This window comes from Eublepharis macularius, chromosome 5 (assembly GCF_028583425.1).
Source record: "Eublepharis macularius isolate TG4126 chromosome 5, MPM_Emac_v1.0, whole genome shotgun sequence".
In the NCBI taxonomy this organism is placed as follows: Eukaryota; Metazoa; Chordata; class Lepidosauria; order Squamata; family Eublepharidae; genus Eublepharis; species Eublepharis macularius.
This window is the reverse complement of record NC_072794.1, coordinates 157,242,812-157,263,094: the sequence shown is the minus strand read 5'-3', so window position 1 is coordinate 157,263,094 and position 20,283 is coordinate 157,242,812. Positions and strand designations below refer to the sequence as shown.

At 44.8% G+C, this 20,283-nt stretch overlaps 1 protein-coding gene across 1 annotated transcript in view; it reads right to left on the bottom strand.

Annotated features, from left to right (window-relative positions):
• Nucleotides 1-17,369, bottom strand: part of EDN3 (endothelin 3) — a 50,009-nt gene extending 32,640 nt beyond the window's left edge. The window contains exons 1-2 of the mRNA XM_054981228.1: nt 16,880-17,369; nt 13,469-13,745 (exon numbers count right to left, since the gene is read on the bottom strand). Of these exons, the coding sequence (XP_054837203.1) occupies nt 13,469-13,745; nt 16,880-16,931 (329 nt within the window). The 5' untranslated portion in view covers nt 16,932-17,369. The remainder of the gene's footprint in view (nt 1-13,468; nt 13,746-16,879) is intronic.
• Between the last annotated feature and the right edge of the window lie 2,914 nt (nt 17,370-20,283).

Sequence of the window (20,283 nt, the reverse complement as noted above, 5' to 3'; positions counted from 1 at the left end):
AGACTATCACAAGGAAAGGGGAGAGGGAAGGGACAAAGGGGGGTGGAAAGAGAAAGGGGGGGGGGAATGAACTACAAACACTAAACACTACACTTCAATGTTTCCCTTCATACTGTCATAATACAAAAATAGCTCCATAGAGTAATGATGGAGTGGTTAATCATACAGAGAATAAACATTTCAAATTCTGATTAAACTTTCCTCCCCCTTCTAGGTCCCGGACGCAGTTCTCTCTGTGCAACTGCTGTTGCGATGCTCTCCTCCTCCTCCCCCCCCTCCGGCTCCTCCTTTTCTTCGTTCTTGGTGCAGCAGAGTTCTGGGTTTTTATTCTCAAAATCCTTTAGTTGATCTTCTGATAGTATCTTATAGGCCTGATCTTTATATCTGAACCATATTCCTTCCGGGAATAACCATTTGTACTTTATTCCATGGTCCCTCAGAAGAGCTGCAAACTTTTTATATTTAAAACGCCGTTTCCGGACTAGAAATGGAACGTCCTTCAAAATCTTGACTTTCAAACCCATAAAGTCCAAATCCGCATTGTATGAGTTATATAGGATGGTGTCCCGAATCTTTTTAGATGAAAAGTCAATAATGATCTCACGAGGCAACTGTCGCTTTGTTGCATATTTTGAAGAAGCTCGACGGACCTCCAAAATGGCGCTTTTAACCTCTTCTTTAGTCGTCCTCGCGGGTGTCGCCAGTAGTTCCGAGACCAAATCCCACAGATCCTCATTTTCCTCCTCTTTCACGTTTTGGAGACGCAAAATTGTCTGTGTTCGTTCCACCTGTAGCCCGATCAGCTGGTTCTCCACCAACTTCAGCTCCTTTTTTGTAGCCTTCACAAGTGACGCACTTTCCAGAGCAGACTTTTCTGCCCCCCCCCGCTGCTGCCTTAATGGTTTTCACCTCGCTTTCAATTAAGCCCACCCTTTGATCAGTTTCGTTCAGCTTGTCAACAAAGGGTTTTATAGCTTCCACCACCGCCCTGCGCACCAACTCTTCGAGCGACTCCCCCTTCAAAGTAGCCGAGATTGACTTACCGAGAGCGGGACTTTGCTTCTTTGCTGCCATTTTGGGGGGGGGGCACCAACAAAATTCTGGAACTCAACGAAGGGGAAGAGCGAGTCTTCTTCAGATCAACCTCTCCTTCACAAACGCTTGTAAAACAGAAGGGATTCGCTTGTTTACAGGCTTCCGCCTGTTTCTTTTACTTGCCGTTTCTCATTGCCCGGCGGCACTCGAGGCGCCGCGCACATCTGCCGGCCTCCATAGGGACAAACGGGCAATTCCCCCCCCCCGCATTGATTTCGGGGAGTTCTTCCCGCCGCGTCCCGGACCCTGGCTCCCTCCCTGGGAGTCCTGGGGGCTAATCCTTGCGGATCAGCCGCCCGGTCAGGGTGCCTGGTCGTTTCCTCCCGGACCAGCCGAGAGGAGCGTCCGGCATGGCTGAGAAAACGAAACCGACTCCCCAGACAGAGGGGAGTTTAGATTGCCCTCCGTGCTGTGGTGCAGAGGGCAATCTACACTCCCCTCTGTCTGGAGATCAGGGGGCGGGACCACCAACCATGTGACCATTTTTGCCAAGGGCGATTTAAACTTTAAAAAACTCTCCCCTTATTCCAGCTGACCCAAAGTGATGTCACTGTGCGGTCCTGAGTTCCACCACCTCTTTTCCCAGAAAAAAAGCCCTGCTTCTGTGCAGAACAACTGCAGGAACACCCCAGAGAGGTGACAAAACACTGCACAGGAGTTTGCAACCAGGTATACCAAAGCATACCCGTGGAAGTTTCCTACACTGGAAGCAGTATCAGCATTATATTATATAGATTGAAAATAAAAAGGGCAACTTCATTCAAGGGCTGAACTGAAAGATCTTTTCATGTACGTTTTTCACCACCAAAACTAAAGAGGAAAAAAGGGCACCACAGCTGATGCTAAGAAGATTGTGCATCTCCATCGGTCTATAAAACATAAATTGTGTGTGCAGTGACGATTCAGAGCGGTGCCGAGAAGAGATTTTGCCTGACATCTTCTCAGTTTCACTCATCAAAACTAGGCTACCTGCTCTGTTATTAGCGCTTTAAAGGGAGAAAATGCAGGTTTAAATAGACACATCTTTTACCTTTTAAAATTGTAAATAACAGCAAAGGGAGCCTCGATTCTATCAGCAAAACCAAGCAAGGCTTGAAGGGTGAAAAATCGCTCCTCTACCTGCTCAACCCCATGAAAACGTAAGCAAAGCTCTGCTGGATCAGACCAGCGGCTCATCTAGTCCAGCCTCCTGTCTCACACTGTCACCAAACAATTACCCCAGAGGGCGAACGAACAAGGCCTTCCCCGATGCTGTCTCTAGCTAGGGTTGCCAGGTCCCCTGATTATCCCGGTGGGAGGCTGGGGACCTCGGGCTTACCTTGTCCATGGCCGCAGCATGTGTGCAGTCCCGCACCCACATGATGACGCCACTTCTGGTGACGCCACTTCTGGTGACGCCACCACACAGGTGTAGGAGCACGCGAGCACTTTGCAACAGGCCGATTTGGGCCTCAAAGGGGTCCAATTTGGCCCATTGGGGGCCCAAATCGGCCCGCTACAAAGCACGTGCATGCTGTTGGGGTGATGCAATGATTGGTGAAGATCCATGATCTCCATATGCTTGCTTTAGCCCAACAGGCCACTTAATAGAAGTTTTTATACACAAATGGATTCCAAAGAGGAGGAAAAGAATTATATTCTTATCGTGGGGATTATGGACAATACCCTCATGGGGTTTTGTAATGGGAACATGGATTAGATCACAATATATTCTAGTGATAGACGTATTCTAGTGAACTGTGTATAAATATTAATATAGTTTGTCAACAGGATGTATAACCACACAGATGATCCTTTTATCTTTGACAACCAATTTAAAGTAGAGGACAGTAGCAGACAAATGGTTCTTGAACTGCTCGAATGGACCAGTCACGATCTGCTTACTTACCTTTCCTGTCACCTTTTTGTGATTTATGCAGTTTATCTTGCACCTGCAACAGGGCATCACTTTTTGGTTAGGAAGAACGTCACATGACTAAAAATCTAAAGAACCAGCCAAATATAAAGCCAGTCATATTTTTATATTGTTGTCACATTAGATGTTTCTATTTATAGCACATGCTAATTACTATAAAAAATGCTAACCCAGATCAGAGATCAGGGTTTTGACAAAGGAAATCTCATGAAGATCTAGGTGAGAAATATATTTGTATGTGCATTTAATGAAGATTCAATGCATTTCATAGTAGAGCTGATTTAAATAATACTAGAGTTATTTGAGAGAGAGTTACAGTGAAATAACAGAGTTATTCCAGTCTAACCCAATTGAAATCAATGGGCTTAGACTGAGCCCGTTTGCGGGAAGGGTGGAATAAAAATCTAAAACAAATAAAATAAAACTGTAGTAACTCCACTTGGGCTTTCACTGTTAATCTTTGTTGCACATACTCGTTCATTACTTATAGGTTTTATTTTAATAATCCTTAGTATCTTCCTTAATCAAAAAGGCCTGAGTTTATTTCAATAAAGAATAAACATTAAAATCTAAAAGAAGTCTCTGTATGCCTTGACGGGAAGAGTTAAAAACATGGAGAACCCATACAAATTATTTACACTAAGTAGCAGGTTCTTCAAATAGAGATATCTGTTTTAGGCTTCCTTATCTAAAGCGTTCGGAGCTGTTCAGAGTTGGGATATAAATCTCAGAACCTCACAGTTTGGAAACTTTAAAGAGGTATGGATAGAATAATCCATTATAGTTTTATTTCCTTCAAAAAACATAAGCAGCAACTAGCAAATGATCAGCCCCCAATCTGATATATTTTAAAGTGAGAGGAGGAGGTGGGTCACTGAGCAGCAACAGGAAAAAAGTTTTAAAAATACACCCAGAATTGACAATAGGTAGCTCTAGGAATCACCAGAAACTCTATAGTTTCCTACAAACGCCAGGTGGTGGCAGGAGCATACCAAAATAGATTGAGAGAACCCCCTTGGAGGGTCAGGAAAGCTGGAAGAGTGGCCTAATGCCTCAGAGGACAAAACAAAGCAGTGTCTATGTGTCAGTGGACTTATTCCTCTACATTTTTTTGGAAACAATAGAGTTTCTGATTATTCCTAGAGCTACCCATTGTCACTTCTTATAAAAGCATCATTCCAATACATAAATTATTTTCTTTTAGTAAATGTATAAAGAAAAACAGAAATATTGAGGGCCTAACTAGAGGAACCAGCAGAAGATGCAATTATGGATCTCTCCATCTCATCTAGATTGAGCCTAAAAAGTAATGTAAGGGCCAGAAATTGAGACAGCGGAAAGAAACTTCTATTGTTTATTAAATATCATTTTCAAAGGCAAATACAGAGTTTAGAATGGAAATTTCTGTTCCAGTACCAACAGCTGCTTCACACACATTACAATTTAGCCCTGCTAAATTGGAATGTGCATACAAGACTTATATTTTTTAAAGGGGTGGGCCTTAGACTCACATCTGGGGTTCCGCCCACTCCTGAGGCGGAGGCCGGTTCTTTCCCTTTCCAGCACTGGCAATTTGCCAGTACTGAAAACAGAAAGAGACAGCATCCAACCCAGAGCCCAGATGTGGCTCTCTCTTTCCCCTACTCTGCTGCTCTTCAGGGCTCTTGGTTCTCAAGCTGCTCCACGATTTTTCCAGAGCGCTACTCTCCACTAGCTGACTCTGGAATCTAGCAGGACAAGACTCTCAAGCTGCTGAAACAGCTTGAAGGTTGGATGAAACGAGCCTATGGACCAGACAAGGAGTGGTGACTACGAACCCCCCCAGCCTATAATTTGCCCACCCCTGTTTCAGAAACACATGCATCACAAAGGTCCACTTCCATTGCAATCCTAAACAAAGTCACAGATGTTGCACAATGTACTTTCAATGCACTTTAACAACTGCTTGCAACTGGATCTTCCTGGATCCATATGCAAATGATCACCGAAGTGCATTGAACGTGCCCCATCCAACATGTGTGAAAGCATCCTAAGAAATCAATGGGTTTTGATTGAAATAACTCTGCATCAGAGTACACTGTTAGGGCTAAGCTACAAGTGGTGCTACACACATGTTTTTTAATGTGTCGAGGACGCAATTTTATCCAGGAACTGTAGTTGAAAACAGCTTTATGTCCCTAGCGCAGGGAGGGAGGGGAGGGGAAGAACTTTTCAGATAGCCGCATAGGATCGCTGGGGGAGAGGAACTTTGCAATTGTTTTCTTGCAGTCTTGAACTATCAGCTCTTCCCCTCCCTGTGCTAGGTACAGGGTCTTGTATTCCTCTCTCCGTTGAGATTGCAAGAAAACAATTTTAAAGTTCCTCTTCCCCCGCGATCCCGCACGGCTGTCTTTCAAAACCTTTTCCCCTCCCTTGCCTCCCCGTGCTAGGGACATAATGCTGTTTTCTGCTACAGTTCCCAGGTAAAATTGTGTTCCCAACACATTAAAAAACATGTGTCTGGTGTCACTTGCTGCTTAGCTTTTAGGGCCAAGCTACAAGTGACGAATGGCAAGTGGATTGAGTGGAGAGCAAGTGGAGGGCAAGTGAACAGGGAGGAATACACTTGCTGTTCAAATGTCATTCATCACTTGTAGTTTGGCCCTTAGAGAGTTTGGCCTATGTGGAATGGGCTCAGTTCTCCACTTGCCTGCCTTTAACAACAAGCAGAATTAGGAATTTTTGCATGGAATGAGATGGCAGCATGTTCAACATATCACTCCAAGTAGCCCGATCTCATCAGAGCTTGGAAGCTAAACAGGGTCAGCTATGGTTAGTACTTAGATGGGAGACCCACCAAAGAAGATGCAGGGGGAAAGCAATGGAAAAGCCTCTCTACTCATCTCGTGCCTTGAAAACCACAAGGTCCTGGAGTCACCATGAGTTGGTCGCAACTTGATGGTACAGAAATATTACATTCCTGATAAACATTATCATCAAGCTCATTATTTCACTTCCTGGGTAGCTGTTTTGGCATTCCAGATATCTTCTGGCATGGATCCAACCACACCATTCTTCTGGATGGAACGGCATTTCTGTTTGTAGAACTGAAGACAATGATGTCTGCCAATGCCTCCCTCCCACTGCAGACCTCCAAGTCTAACCCCTGTGTTTTTCCTTTGAATCCACAAACCCCAAGGAATAATGCAACAGAAGGGAGAGGCAGGGAACCCCCCACTCTGTAAAGTCCATGGGTACACACCACTACGGGAAACTAGAAAGCTCAACATCAGTCCAGAAAGTACAACAAAGAAAATACATACGGTGCATATTAAATTCATATGACTTCCAAGACTTTTAAAAAAAATCTGGATTTGCCTAGTGAAATTATCTACCATTACTCAGGAGTTCTTAATTGAAAAATATGTGTATAAATATTTGTCTATGCTGCATTGGGCACTGACTGCAACCTCTGGTATCCAGCTGTAGCAACTGACTACCATAAGGGGAGAGTATCAGAATTCTCCCTTGCATCTGGATTATAATATCCACTGTTCTAAGCCACGATTCCACATGCCTGTCCAGGTAAAATTAGACGATACAGGAAAATACGTGTAATTGTCAGTAATGCAAATAGCCTATATAAATGCAAACAGGTAAAGTGTGTTCACCGGGGGAAGAGGGGGTGAAAGGAGGGGATGAAGGCTCTCCTTCTGCCTCCACATGCACATGGAGATGATTTGCCCTCCCACACAAACACTGTTTTAAAGTTAAGCATAAGCTAAAAGACGCCAGCGAAAATCTCAACTCAGCCATGACCGAGGGCTCTGTACAAAAGCCAAAGTTTATCTGCAATTATTTTATAAAGCTTTTTCAAATATCTCCTTAATATCTCCAAAATTGCAGAAAAACGACCAATTAAAAAATTAAAGCCCTACTTCTTCTGTAGGCATGCTACAGATTTCATGTCAAACATGTTCGAACAAGATGATCGGATGGGAGCCGATTGTCCGGTCTGATCAATTAGCAGCAAACAACTCAAATGCCTGTCGAACAGGTTAACATCAAGGGTTGATTTTTTCCCCCAAAACTTCCTGCACTTTTTCCCTTTATAAATCTGCAATGTAAGGGGCTTGAGACATTTTTTTAAAAAAAATGAAAGCTAGGACTTCACAATTGTAAAAATACACTGGTAGAATGCTAGATCACAATAACAATTACCATTTTTTTAAAAAGCCTCCCCAAAGCCCTCTGGTGCATGGTAGAGAAAACAGCAGCCACATCTGCAGGGAAAGCAAATTGAGCTGTACTGCACTGTTAAGAAGGAATACAGTGAAGCAGGATGCTGAACACCCATGAATGGATCAACAAACAGTTGAACCAATCATTAAAATATCAGCTCCTTTTTCACAATTGAACAGGCCATGCACTGCACAGGTGAGTGTTCAAGCATCCTTATTCTTGTAATGTACAACCACCGTTAAATGTTATCCCTGCTTCTGTGCCTCTCAGCAAACCCTTATATCGTAACATCAATATGTTATGGGAATAATGGGAATAAAGAGACAGACACTACAGGTTCGATGCAAGGATATGTTACACTAACTGTTATATTTTCCTTTGTCATAAACACCCTTCAACTATGCAGAAGAATCTCCCGAGTCAGTGGTAGAGATGTGAAAGCATGGAAGGGGCAGGAATAATAATAATAACAACAACAACAATAACAACGCCATTCAATTTATATTCTGCCCTTCAGGACAACTTAACACCCATTCAGAGTGGTTTACAAAGTGTGTTATTATTATCCCCACAAACAGACACCCTGCGAGGTGGGTGGAGCTGAGAGAGCTCTAGAGAGCTGTGACTGACCCATGGTCACTCAGCTGGATTCAAGCGAAAGAGTAGGGAATCAAACCTGGTTCTCCAGATTACAGTCCTGCCGCTTTTAACCACTACACCAAAAAAGGTTTTCCCTGAATACTTTCCCACAATGTTTCTATCAGAAAAATTGAACATTTGGGTAAACCATAGAGTTTTTGAGAAATGCCAGAGTTCACTATGTCACTTCCAGTTTTACCAGATGTGACATAAGCAAGCCAGTGCAACCAGGCCCCCCACTCATCCCCAATTCCTTCCGAGGGTATGGCACTATGGCCCAGCAACCCCTATTTGAAAGTCTCAGACAGACAGAACTTCAATTTGGCTACTGGCCCAATTCAATTTTTGTCTTCCTGTGCCATTTGCTCAGTTCCCTTGGGCAACCTTACAGATTGTTTTACTGATTTGCTAACTAATCTGTTTCTCGCCTGACCTGATCCTGCTTGGGGCACATTGTATCTGGGTGATACAACCGGGGCTCTGTCTGCACAGGTGCAAATCTCCTGCCAACACCATAACTCCTCTGAACTTCAAGGCACAATGTCAAGAAACTCCATCCAAAAGCATGCATACACACACTGCCATACAAGGACTGCATGCAAAATAATCATCTAGGATATTTCTATCTGGTCTTTCAACCATGCAGACCCACAAAAAAGTTCTAAAAAAATTAAAATACATGAGATAAATGGCTTTTGTAGTATTTTCTGTTCATATTATTAAACAGTCCCAAACTAATAAAAGTCAGCCAGTGTAAAGAGAAAGCTCTGAATTCAAAATTCTTTTTGACTTCACCCGATGATCTTGATCGATCAACCGGCATAGTGTAACCTTTCACCATTCCTCCAGAGTAGCTCCCGTAACCGGCTCCAGTACTCTGATTCAAATCAGAATTCCTGCTCCACTTGTAACATGCACCAAAAGGTTGAAGGAGGTGGAAGAAAACCATTCTCAGAACTATTTTACACATCAAGCAAAGCAAACTTGGCTCACAACCCCACTCTAGAACAGTGTGTTTTTGGTGTTTTCTTATTTTGTGCAGTGTTTTGAAAAGGCCTGCGGCTATTGCACACACCCAGCGGGCAAGGTAGGGTAGCCAACTCTGGGTTGGAAATCCCCAGAAATTTGGGAATGAAGCCTGGAGAGGGTGGAGTTTAGGGAGCGGAAGGACGTCAATGGTGTTCAGAGTTCAGCCGCCAAAGAAGCCCTTTTCACCAGGGGAACTGCTCTCTTTAGTTTAGAGATCAGTTGTAAACTTGGGAGATCACCAGTCCCCACCTGGAGGTTAACAACAACAATATTCGATTTATATAGCACCCTTCAGGACAATTTATGCCCACTCAGAGTGGTTTACAAAGAGTGTTATTATTATCCCCACGACAATCACCCTGTGAGGTGGGTGGGGCTGAGAGAGCTCTGAGAGAGCTATGACTGACCTGAAGTCACCCAGCTGGCTTCAAGCGGAGGAACGGGGAATCAATCCTGGTTCTCCAGCTTAGAGTCCTGCCGCTCTTAACTACTACACCAAACATGGGTATTATGCCTTCAGCCTCTCTTTGCACACATATACAGTGGGGCAGGATCATACTGGATTCCCACACGGTTCTGCCCCTTGGCTTGTTCATCACTATGGTACACCTCCCAGTGCCAGCTTGTGGTTCATGTCCCTCTTGGTCTTTGCTTACACTTCTGAGTTATTTATTTACATTATTTATAGCTCACCTTTCTCATTGAGACTCAAGGCAGATAACACAGGGTAAGTCAATACAATTAATGTGAGTGTGTGTTATGTGCCGTCAAGTCGCCTCCAACCTATGGCGACCCTATGTATGAAAGACCTTGACAATCCAATAGTTAACAGACTTTCTCAGGTCTTGCAAACTGGAGGACATGGCTTCTGTTATAGAGCCAAGCCATCTCGTTTTAGGTCTTCCTCTTTTCCTACTGCCTTCCACTTCTCCTAGCATTACTGACTTTTCCAGAGAATGATGTGACCGAAGTACGATAGCATTGATGAGCCATATAATAAGCAATGTAATATACCTGGGATTGCAGAAATACTCACTCGATCTGCAGTATCCAGCCAGATAACTTATCCCAAGTTCAGTTAAACACAAATATAGTTAGGATAAATGAAAGAGACAGAGGGTTGCACCTGGCCACCTTTTCCACATGGGAGGATGGGGTTCCCTTTGACCATCAAAAAAAGAATATGTTGGGGAATTATAGGGCCTGTGTGAACAAAAGCCATGTAGGAAGGGTGCAGTAGCAAGAAGGGGAACTCTTGAGATATTGAATGAAAAAGCTGGCTGGATCCAGTCCAGGATGTATCCACTTCCCAATGAAGAAGATAAAACCTCCATTTTCTTATTAAATCTTTTTCCTTCACATACCACAGCAACATGTAGCTGCATGCATTCAGAAGAAGCTGAAGACGGGCAAATGTTATGCCCGTTGCCTTCTCCCACGCCATCAGCCGCAGACGCCCTTTGAGCACCTCAGGGGCTTGCCACAGTTGCTTCAGAGAACCACCCCAGTGTGTGGAGCAAAACAGTCTGTCCTGCTGCTGTTCGGCAAACATACCAAATCGGGAATTTGGGGAAACGGGATTTGAACTGGTGTTAAGAGGGGTTGCTTCCAAATGGACCAAGTTGAGTGCTGGAAGAGAAGTAGTAACAATAATATTTGATTTATAGACTGCCCTTCTGGACAATTTAACACTCACTCAGAACAGTTTACAAAGTGTGTTATTATTATCCCCACAACGATCACCTTGTGAGGTGGGTGGGGCTGTGAGAGCTCTGAAAGAGCTGTGACTGACCCATGGTCACCCAGCTGGCTTCAAGTGGAGGAGTGGGGAATCGAACCAGATTAAAATCCTGTTGCTCTACACCAAACTAGCATTCTCAATACATCTTAACATGGTCTAAAACCCATATGGTTGCGGCGGACACCTGAATCAACACATTTGCTGGCTACAGAAGCAAAAGCTCTTGCCATCTGGGTACATGACGGTGTAAAAATTTGGGCTGCCGGCAAATTGGTATGAAGCAGGAGCCATTTAATGTGTAGCCTGGGCCAGTAAGCTGGAGGAAGAGCAGAAATCCCCAACTACCCCTCCGCCAAATGGTACAGCTACAGCCACTCATTTCCTAGTGACTTCAAGACTTGAGATAAATCAGTATTTGACGAAAAACAGCTGAAAAGTCGATGATGCAGAAGTCAGCCAAGAGTAACGTTCAGCTCCCCCTTTCCGTAACGATCTTTAAATCTCCATCCCACCCCTGACTTGTGCAAACTTGGTACAATCCACCTGGGCTGCAGTACTGTAACATCTACCACAATATGCTCTCTGAGTTGGGAGGCAAAAATATGCAGGAGAGAGGAAAGTAGAGGGTTTGGCCGCTGTGCTCCTAATTTGACAGCAATCTTAAAAAGAGACTCCTTTGGCTATTTTTGATAGAAACTCTCTCAAACCAAAACCATACTTGGTTGCACTGCCATAGCCATACTCGATACAACCCCAAGGTCACTGCTCGGGAAGGACAGATTCTGCTTCAGCTCCTCAGTACCTGGCATATTTGGGGGAAAGCGCTCTTAGCCGCTGGAAATGCGGAGTGGCTGTAGGTTGCATAACTAAACAGTGCTGTTTCGGCATTTGGAAATTACTACTTGCACGATTCAGCGGTAATTTACTGCTGTTTGCCCCAAGGGGTCTGAAAGAAAGCGTTCAGGCAGTTTTGAAATAGCTGGGATGCCTGCCCCGTTCAAAGATACTATCCCTCATTCACATTACTCAACGGGCCAAGGGGATCCGTCAGTCAATAAGTAGTACACCCAGCTGGGCTTCCGTTGACTCAAAGAGTGATTCCGCACGCGTTGGATAATGCACTTCCAAGCCTCTTTATAGATCATTTGGAACTGATTTTTTTGTGTGCAGAACAAAAAATCCACCTCAAACGATTGATGAAGTGCATTGAAAGTGCATTATCCAACGTGTGCGGAATCAGCCTTTATCTGGGGCAGCTCCCCAAGCGAATATCCACCTTTTTAACCGAAGGACTACCACGGTTTTTGCTTCGCCACACAAGAGTCCCCTCTGTTCCATCAGCACTGAGGAGATATCTGTTTGCTTTTATGTTCTCTACAGCAGAATATATTTTATGTTTTCCTACCATGTCCAAGTGGCAATTCAGGCATACAGAAGCCTGTTTTGACCCAATGCCAGGCATTCAGTTGCATTGGCAACGCACCCTGCAAAATCTTGCCCTGAATAACTCATTCCTGCATCCCTCTCCCTCTTCACACCCCCCCCCCCATCTTTTTGTATGGAATATCCAACCTGATGAAGAGTTCTGGAGAACTCAAAAGCTTGCCGATTGTTTCGTGATATCCTGTGGATCCTAACAAAAAGTTGTTGCACTCCAATACTTTCTGAAATATTTCTGTAGACCAACATAGTTACTGTAGATGAGGCTATAAGAAGGGCACTGCTGGATTAGGCTATGGGTTGGATCCAGTTTGGTGTAGTGGTTAAGAGCACGGGACTCTAATCTGGAGAGCCGGGTTTGATTCCCCACTCCTCCACAAAGCCAGCTGGGTGACCTTGGGCGAGTCACAGTTCTCTTGAGCTCTCTTAGCCCCACCCACCTCACAGGGTGATTGTTGTGGGGTAATAATAACACTTTGTAAACCGCTCTGAGTGGGCATTAAGTTGTCCTGAAGGGCAGTATATAAATCGAATGTTATTATTATTATTATTATTATTATTATCCCATGGAAAACTTCCGCAAACAGAAGAAGGGATAATTCCTGCCCTCCCTCACTCTGTTCTTGCGAGCAACATTTCAGGGAACATTTTGAGGTGTAACTAGAGGAGGAAGTCAAGGAAATCCCATTCCAGTCTGATGAAGTGGTTAAGAGCAGCAGGACTCTAATCTGGAGAGCCGGGTTTAATTCCCTACTCCTCTGTTTGAAGCCAGCTGGGTGACCTTGGGTCAGTCAAAGCTCTTTCAGAGCTCCCCCAGCCCCACCCACCTCACAGGGCGATCATCGTGAGGATAATAATAACACAGTTTGTGAACCACTCTGAGTGTGGCATTAAGTTATCCTGAAGGGTGGTATATAAATTGAATGTTGTGGTGGTGGTGGTTGTTAAATCTCTTCCGTCAGCAGAGCTTCACCGCAGAATTCAAGCCCAAGGCCCTTCTTGTGCCCAGGAGTAGTGCCCACAGCGTTTCCAGGAATCCCACATGCAGGGCATGAATGCAGCAGGCCACCCCACTGTCTGTCCCCCCAGCATTTGGTGCGCTGGAGGAAGTATGCCTCCGAGGAGGGGCTTCCATCGAGCCATCCTAGCTAATGTACACAGTTGTTATTATTATGTAGAACAGCCACAGTTCCATCCCCATATGGCAGCAAAGCACTCGAACGGCAAAAGTAAACAGGGCCGCCATTGTCATTTTGATTCTTTTTAAGAGGGAGGGGACGACATGATTGGAGGTTGATTCGGACTCCCCTTACTCCTCCCTGATTTGGGACCGTGCACTTTCCGCCCGTTTCCCCACCCCACTTCGGAGGCATTCCTTCCCCACTCACTCTGGCGTGGTGATCCAGATGATGTCCAAGTGGCAGTAATAAACACACTCCTTATCCTTGTAGGTGAAGCATGTACAGCGCTTGGCTCGGCGGTGCGCTTCTCCAGGGCCAGCCAGTTTCCCGGAGCTGGCAGTCTCGCCCCTGCTGGTAGACAACAGCTCTCCTGCCAATACCTTGTTTTTGTCACTTGCTCTTTCCCGGAGCCCTGGAGCCCTCAGCCCACGACTGATGCCACCACCCAGGGGCAGCAAGGGGTGAGAAACGGGCAGCGAGAAGCCTAACAGTCAGGGAGAGAAGAAAAAGGGCTAAAACAAAGGGGTGCTTTTTTATTCCCCCAACAACCCCAATCTTGGATAGACAACTGGGAAGAGGAGTAATGCATAGGCAAAGAATCTTAAACAAACATCAGATTGTAGAAATACAGCTGTTAACAAACCCAGAACGACTTTATGCTACAGCAATATAAAAAGAGGCACACGTTATTTAAAACTGAAAATAATTACAAGCAACGGGCAAAAAAACAGAGGAAGAAGCATAAAGGGATACAAAATCCTATAATAAAAATATCCAGAAAGGCATTCCTAATAGCATCAAATGCTTTTTGGAAAAGCCAGACTGTTTATATGCATAGCTCAGATGCAGAACGGGGTATGTTTGGATTTTCAGTTCTGCAACATTAGCGTTTCGCCGCCAGACAAGAGCAAATGGATCCCAAAATTTATGCACTTTCTAGATCCCAAACTGCAGGAAATATTCCAAAGTTTCCTTGCATAAAATGAACCAACAGATCTAAGAATGATGCTACACAGGGATAAAACTTCTCATCAGAAAGGTAGGTAACAACAGCGTATAGCGCGCACATTAGAAAAGCACTGGGAAATGAACAGCCTCTTGTAGGGTGCGCTGGCATGCAGATTTCAGAGGGGATCAAAGCATGTCTGGAGCAACGCTATTTTTAGGGGTGTTGATGAAGCAGTCCGCAGTCTAAGAGGTGAGTGCAAACATCCGTCTCCTGTACTCCGCACTTCATCCAGGGGTATGTAGGCTATTGGGCTATGCTGTTTGGGACAGCAAAAATATCTGCAAAACTTAATGAAAATAACTTCTAAGTAAACTACTTGATATATAAAAGCAGCCTAGAAGTTTGCTTGGTAAGTTATAACAATATTATGAGCCTTCAAAGCACTTCTAAAACTCAAAGCAACCTTGAAAGGTAGGCCCTGTATCATTATCTCCACATTATCAAGGCTGACTATCTTGCCTAAGGCCACCCAGCCAGTTCCTGGCCATGATCACATTTGAATCAGGCCCATCCCAGCTCACAACTCACGCGCCAGACAGTCATCACATCACAAGAGAATGGAGCACATGCTGAAATACTGCTATACTAATAGTGAAATCCTAAGCAGAGTTACTCCACTCTAAGACCATGGGCAGTCTACGCGGTCTAAGTTACACAATCTAAGCCCATGGGTTTAGACTGGAGTAACTCTGTTTAGGATTTCACTGTTCATCTATTGAAGTCAATGGGCTTAGAAAGGTGACTCTCAGTTTAGAATTGCACTACATGTCTCCCTTGTGGTCAACATACACCAGTTCTACCTAAACATACATTTAGACAATTCAATACACCTTGAATATATTTCTCCATGTTAATTTTTTTCCCAATATTTGTCAGATTTCCTTCATTTAGTAATAATCCGGTAATAACTGCTGCTGAATGGCATTGGAAAAAGCGGGAGAAATTCAAAAGTTTATTTTGAAAACTATATGTATCAAATCAAAGGATTACAGCTGAACATCAAGAAGACAAAAGTAATGACTAATGAGGAATTACGCAATTTTACAGTTGACAACAAGGTGATTGAAATTGTTCAAGATTTTCTATTCCTTGGCTCAATCATCAATCAAAAGAGAGACTGCAACCAAGAAATGGGAAGAAGATTGAGACTTGGAAGAGCCGCTGTGAGGGAACTAGAAAAGATCCTTAAAAATAAGGATCTCTCTCCGGGGACCAAGATCAAGATAATCTGAACTATGGTATTCCCCATTACTATGTATGGATGTGAAAGTTGGACAATGAGGAAAGCTGACAGGAAGAAAATGGATTCATTTGAAATGAGGTGCTGGAGGAGAGTTTTGAAGATACCATGGGTGGCCAAAAAGACAAATAAGTGGGTTCTAGATCAAATCAAGCCTGAATTCTCCCTAGAAGCTAAAATGACAAAACTGAAGCTATTGTACTTTGGTCACATTATGAGAAGACATTCTCTGGAAAAGTCAATAATGTGAGGAAAAGTGGAAGGCAGTGGGAAAAGAGGAAGGCCTAAAACGAGATGGCTTGACTCAGTAAAAGAAGCCACATCCTCCAGTTTTGCAAGATCTGAGCAAGTCTTTTAACGGCAGAAATTTTGGAGGTCTTTCATTCATAGGGTCACCATGGGTTGGAGGCGACTTGACGGCACACAATACTTAACATGCGTATCAAAAAAGACTGCGGATGGATTTTTGCTGTTCGTATTATTTCTGTTCAGAAATAAACAGGAGTTTAGTGGCACCTTAAAAAAATGTTATTCCAGCATAAATTTTGTGGACTGATGCACCCTTCCTTAGATGCTTAAGAAATCATCCTAATAAACAAAGTATATTATAATATACAGTATATATAATACTGAAATAACTTCTGCCTGTTCATCATTACATTGTTGTTATTAGATATGAAGATGCCTAGATTGTCTTTAATGTCACACTGGAAGAAAAAACAACTGACTTTGTGTTTAATCTAGAAAGTTATTATTGCTGCCAGTGCTCCAGTTTGCAAATCTACCCATAGCTGAGCTCTGGAAACCTCAGAGGTTTCAATGAGACTTCAACAGCCTCAGGCTGTGAATTTATGCACACATTCTTGGGTGCAAATCCCACTAAACTCCTGAATATACATGCTGAGTTGTCCGATGCAAAACCAAGCTCTCTTCAGTTAATGCTACAGGGCTACAGAACAACAGTGATACAGGGCCTACCTTTCAAGGTTGTTGTTGAGATCATATTAGAAGTGCTTTGAAGGCTTCTTATTATTACTTATCTGGCAAATTTCTAGGCTTCTTTTCTTTATACGATAGTTTGCTTGGAATAGTTTACTTGCAGAAAATTTTGCGCTGCTAAATGGCATAATACAACAGCCTTTCTCCCCCCAGATCTCTTGCAGTAAAGGAGACGGATGTTGGCACTCACCTCTAAGATTGCAGGCTGCTTCATGGCCACCCCTCTAGAAATATTCCTGTTCCTGGTGCGAACAGACGTGCCCTGGTCCCCTCTGAAACCCGCAGGCCGGAGTTCCCTGGAAGAGTCCGTGGGTGCCAAGGCTACAGAGGCCAGTATCCGGAAAACCCACCCATCGCCCCTCTCTTTTACCTGTGCTGGATGTAATCGTAAGTCCCAAAAGTATCAGGAATCGCAGCTCCATGAAAACCAAATTGCAAACTTCTTCAGTTGCAGGCAAACGCAGCGGGTAAAAGAGGGAGGCAGAAAATCGAGTTTGTTCCCCCGAGCAAAATCGCTCCCGGCAGAAGGGGGATTCCTAGCCCTTGCTGCCCTGCAAGCTCTTCTTGGGTCTTCCACACGCCGAGGGGCTCTTGGGGGGCTTCAGTTTACAAACGATCCCCCTCCTCCTTTTTTGCGCCGTACTAGTCCCGCGAAAGGCAAACGCGTTGAGCCAAAAGCCAGAGGCGCTCCATCGCTCGCCTTTCCTTTCGTTTTCCTCAATCCGATTTGAACCTGGAGTGGAGGGCTTGCCAAACACACGCGCGCACACGCCGCGATGAGCCGCTTCCTTCAGGCTTTCGGGCTCCCCGCACCGGATAGCAGCGCCAAGACCCGCCGCCAAGCCTGGAAAGCGCCGCGGCTCTCGCGGAAAAGCGCTCTGCGCTCGCACCGGCCCATCACTGGTCCCCAGCGCGCTGGGGTGGGGGCGTGGCCTGAGGCGAGGAGGCGTGGCTTGTGCGGCAGGGGCGTGGTCTAGGCGCCTCCGATTGGCTCCTCTCCATCCTGAGACCTGCATGGTGTGGGCTGGCTCGCCCCTTTCCACGGGGGAGCGGAGAAAATACGAGGGGCGAGGTACGTGCCTCTGCTGTGGAAGGTGCGTAAAGGTATGGATGACACCTACAGTCTGATCTGAAACGTGCATCGGATTAGGAGCTGCTATGCTATGCTCACAGAACAAGGAGGTGGCTTCAGGTGGGTAGCCGTGTTGGTCTACAAGAGAGGAGCAAGATTCGGGTCCGGTTGCACTTTAGAGGCCAACTGGATTTCCAAGGTATGATCTTTCGAGAGTCAAAGTTCCAAAGATCATACCTTGAAAATCTATGCAACTGGACTCGAATCTTGTAGAACAAGGATACTCCTCTCTCGCTCTCATTCTAAATGAATCCCATTTGCCAGCAATACATCCCGTTTTAAGACTAACATTGCAGACGTTTGGCTTTGCGGTTGTGCCTTAAAACAGCCTATTTCCTTTTTCCCTGCTTCCCCCTTTTTGTTTTGAATATCTAACCTGATAAAGAGTTGATGAAAACTCAAAAAGCTTGCATGCTGTTTTGTAGTGCTGAGTTTTGTGATATTTAGGTTGGTCTTGTATAAAGGTGTTACACGATTTGAGTGGGGATTTGTGTATGAACCAATGCAGTTCCGTAAATCTGCTGTCAAGGTGCGACTTATGGTGTTTCTAGGCAAGTGAGAAGCAGAGGTGGGTTTGCCATTGCCTTCCTCTGCAGAGTCTTCCTTGGCAAATACTGACCCTACTTAGCGTCTGAGAGTGGAACTACAAGTGACAAAAGGCACAGATTGGACACTTGTCAGCTTCCCTCAAGTTTTGATGGGAAATGTAGGCATCCTGGTCTTGCAGCTTGGCTCTCCGACTGCTGTCCAATGGACTTTTCAACTGTCACTTGTCCAACATTCCGCCAAGCTGCCTACATTTCCCATCAAAACTTGAGGGAAGCTGACAAGTGTCCAATCTGTGCCTTTTGTCACTTGTAGTTCCGCTCTGAGATCTGATGGGATGGAACTATCCCATCTCACCTTCCTTCATTCAATGCAGCCACCTTCATCCTTAGCCTTAAATTATGATTGCTTTCCTAACAGCCTTGAGAGAACAAGCTACACCTAATGGCCTGAAAGAAAGTAAGGAGTGTTGGACTGCTGTCGGAAAGACCCGTGTTCATATCCCGCACACAGAGATCACTGAGCGATCTTGGGCCAATCGTTCAACCTACCCTACCTCACAGGGTTGTTTGTGAGGGGAAATGGAAGTCAGGAGAACACTCCTCTGAGCTTCCTGAAGGAAGAACAGGATAAAAAATTGGGTAGCTAGGACTGGTCATGCCTGAAGCTGCATAGTGACTCTGTGGTATGGAGAGCACTTGAACCCATACCCAAGCATACTATTCATATCATAATAGTAAAGAGTCCAGTAGCACCTTTACGACTAACCAACTTTACTGTAGCACAAGCTTTCGAGAACCACAGCTCTCTTTGTCAGATGCATGCATGCATCTGACGAAGAGAGCTGTGGTTCTCGAAAGCTTGTGCTACAGTAAAGTTGGTTAGTCTTAAAGGTGCTACTGGACTCTACTATTTTGCTACTACAGACTAACGCAGCTAACTCCTCTGGATCTATTCATATCATCTCATCTACCAAGAAACCATATTGTTTCTTGGAGTATGTCCTAGGAGTCACACTCAGTTGGTGTCCTTAACAGTTGGCCAAGCTTTGCACAGACTGACTATCTGATCTAAACAATCCTAGTAGGGAAGAGAACCTGTTTTATTTATTACAAGAGTCCCAGCATGATGCCCCTTGGCACCATGGTGCCCATTAACACATTTCTTGATACCCCCAGAATGTTTTTAGAAAGTGGATGGGATCAGGTGAGGCTTTTGCCCAGCGAGGTTTCTGGTTGGTCATTGGAGATCTGATTGGCTGTGCAGATTTTTTAAAACGTTATTTCCGCAACAGTTACCACTGCAGCACAAGGATCTTCGCTGTGTAGGCTTGCCAGCCTCCAGGTGATAGCTAGAGATTTCCCGGAATTACAAGTGATCTCCAAGCAACAGAGACCAGTTCCCCTGGAGAAAATGGCTGCTTTGAAGAGTGAACTCTATGGAGAGCCAAGCTGTAAAACCAGGACACCTACATTTCCCATCAAAACTTGAGGGAAGCTGACAAGTGTCCAGCCTGTGTAAGGCGTCACTTGTAGCTTGGCTCTGAGCCAGCGGATGCCGACATCTCAGTATCAACACTGAAGAAATAGGCAGCCCCAAAACAATAAGTCAGGAGCATGCACTTTGTAGAGCTGCTTCTTACTTATGAAAGCATCTTTCCAAAGGACTTTAGAGAGCATCACGCTATTTCCTCCTTAGCGTGGCTGCAGGCCAAAATCTCCAGCTGTACTTCATGGCTGAAAAAAATACCCAGAGCGGTTCATTCATAACACAAGTAGCAAATTCTTTTCCTTTATAGCAAAGCTTTCTAGATATTGCGGTGATACGCTGCAGAATGGAATTATGACGGCTATTGCCTCGTCCACTGATTTGCAGCAGATAAAAATATAGAGAAACACCATGACTCTTTAAGGGAGTTCGTGCTAAGTGACACATGATGATTCACACTGGCTGTCAGCCCTGCAGGCCCACCTCAATAATGTGTGGGGCCATCCCCTGCCTTGAGGAAGTGATCTTGCAATGACTAATGTACTCCCCAATTCCCCCATGGACCTATACATTGTAAATCTCCTTCCACATTGCTGCACTGCACAAGT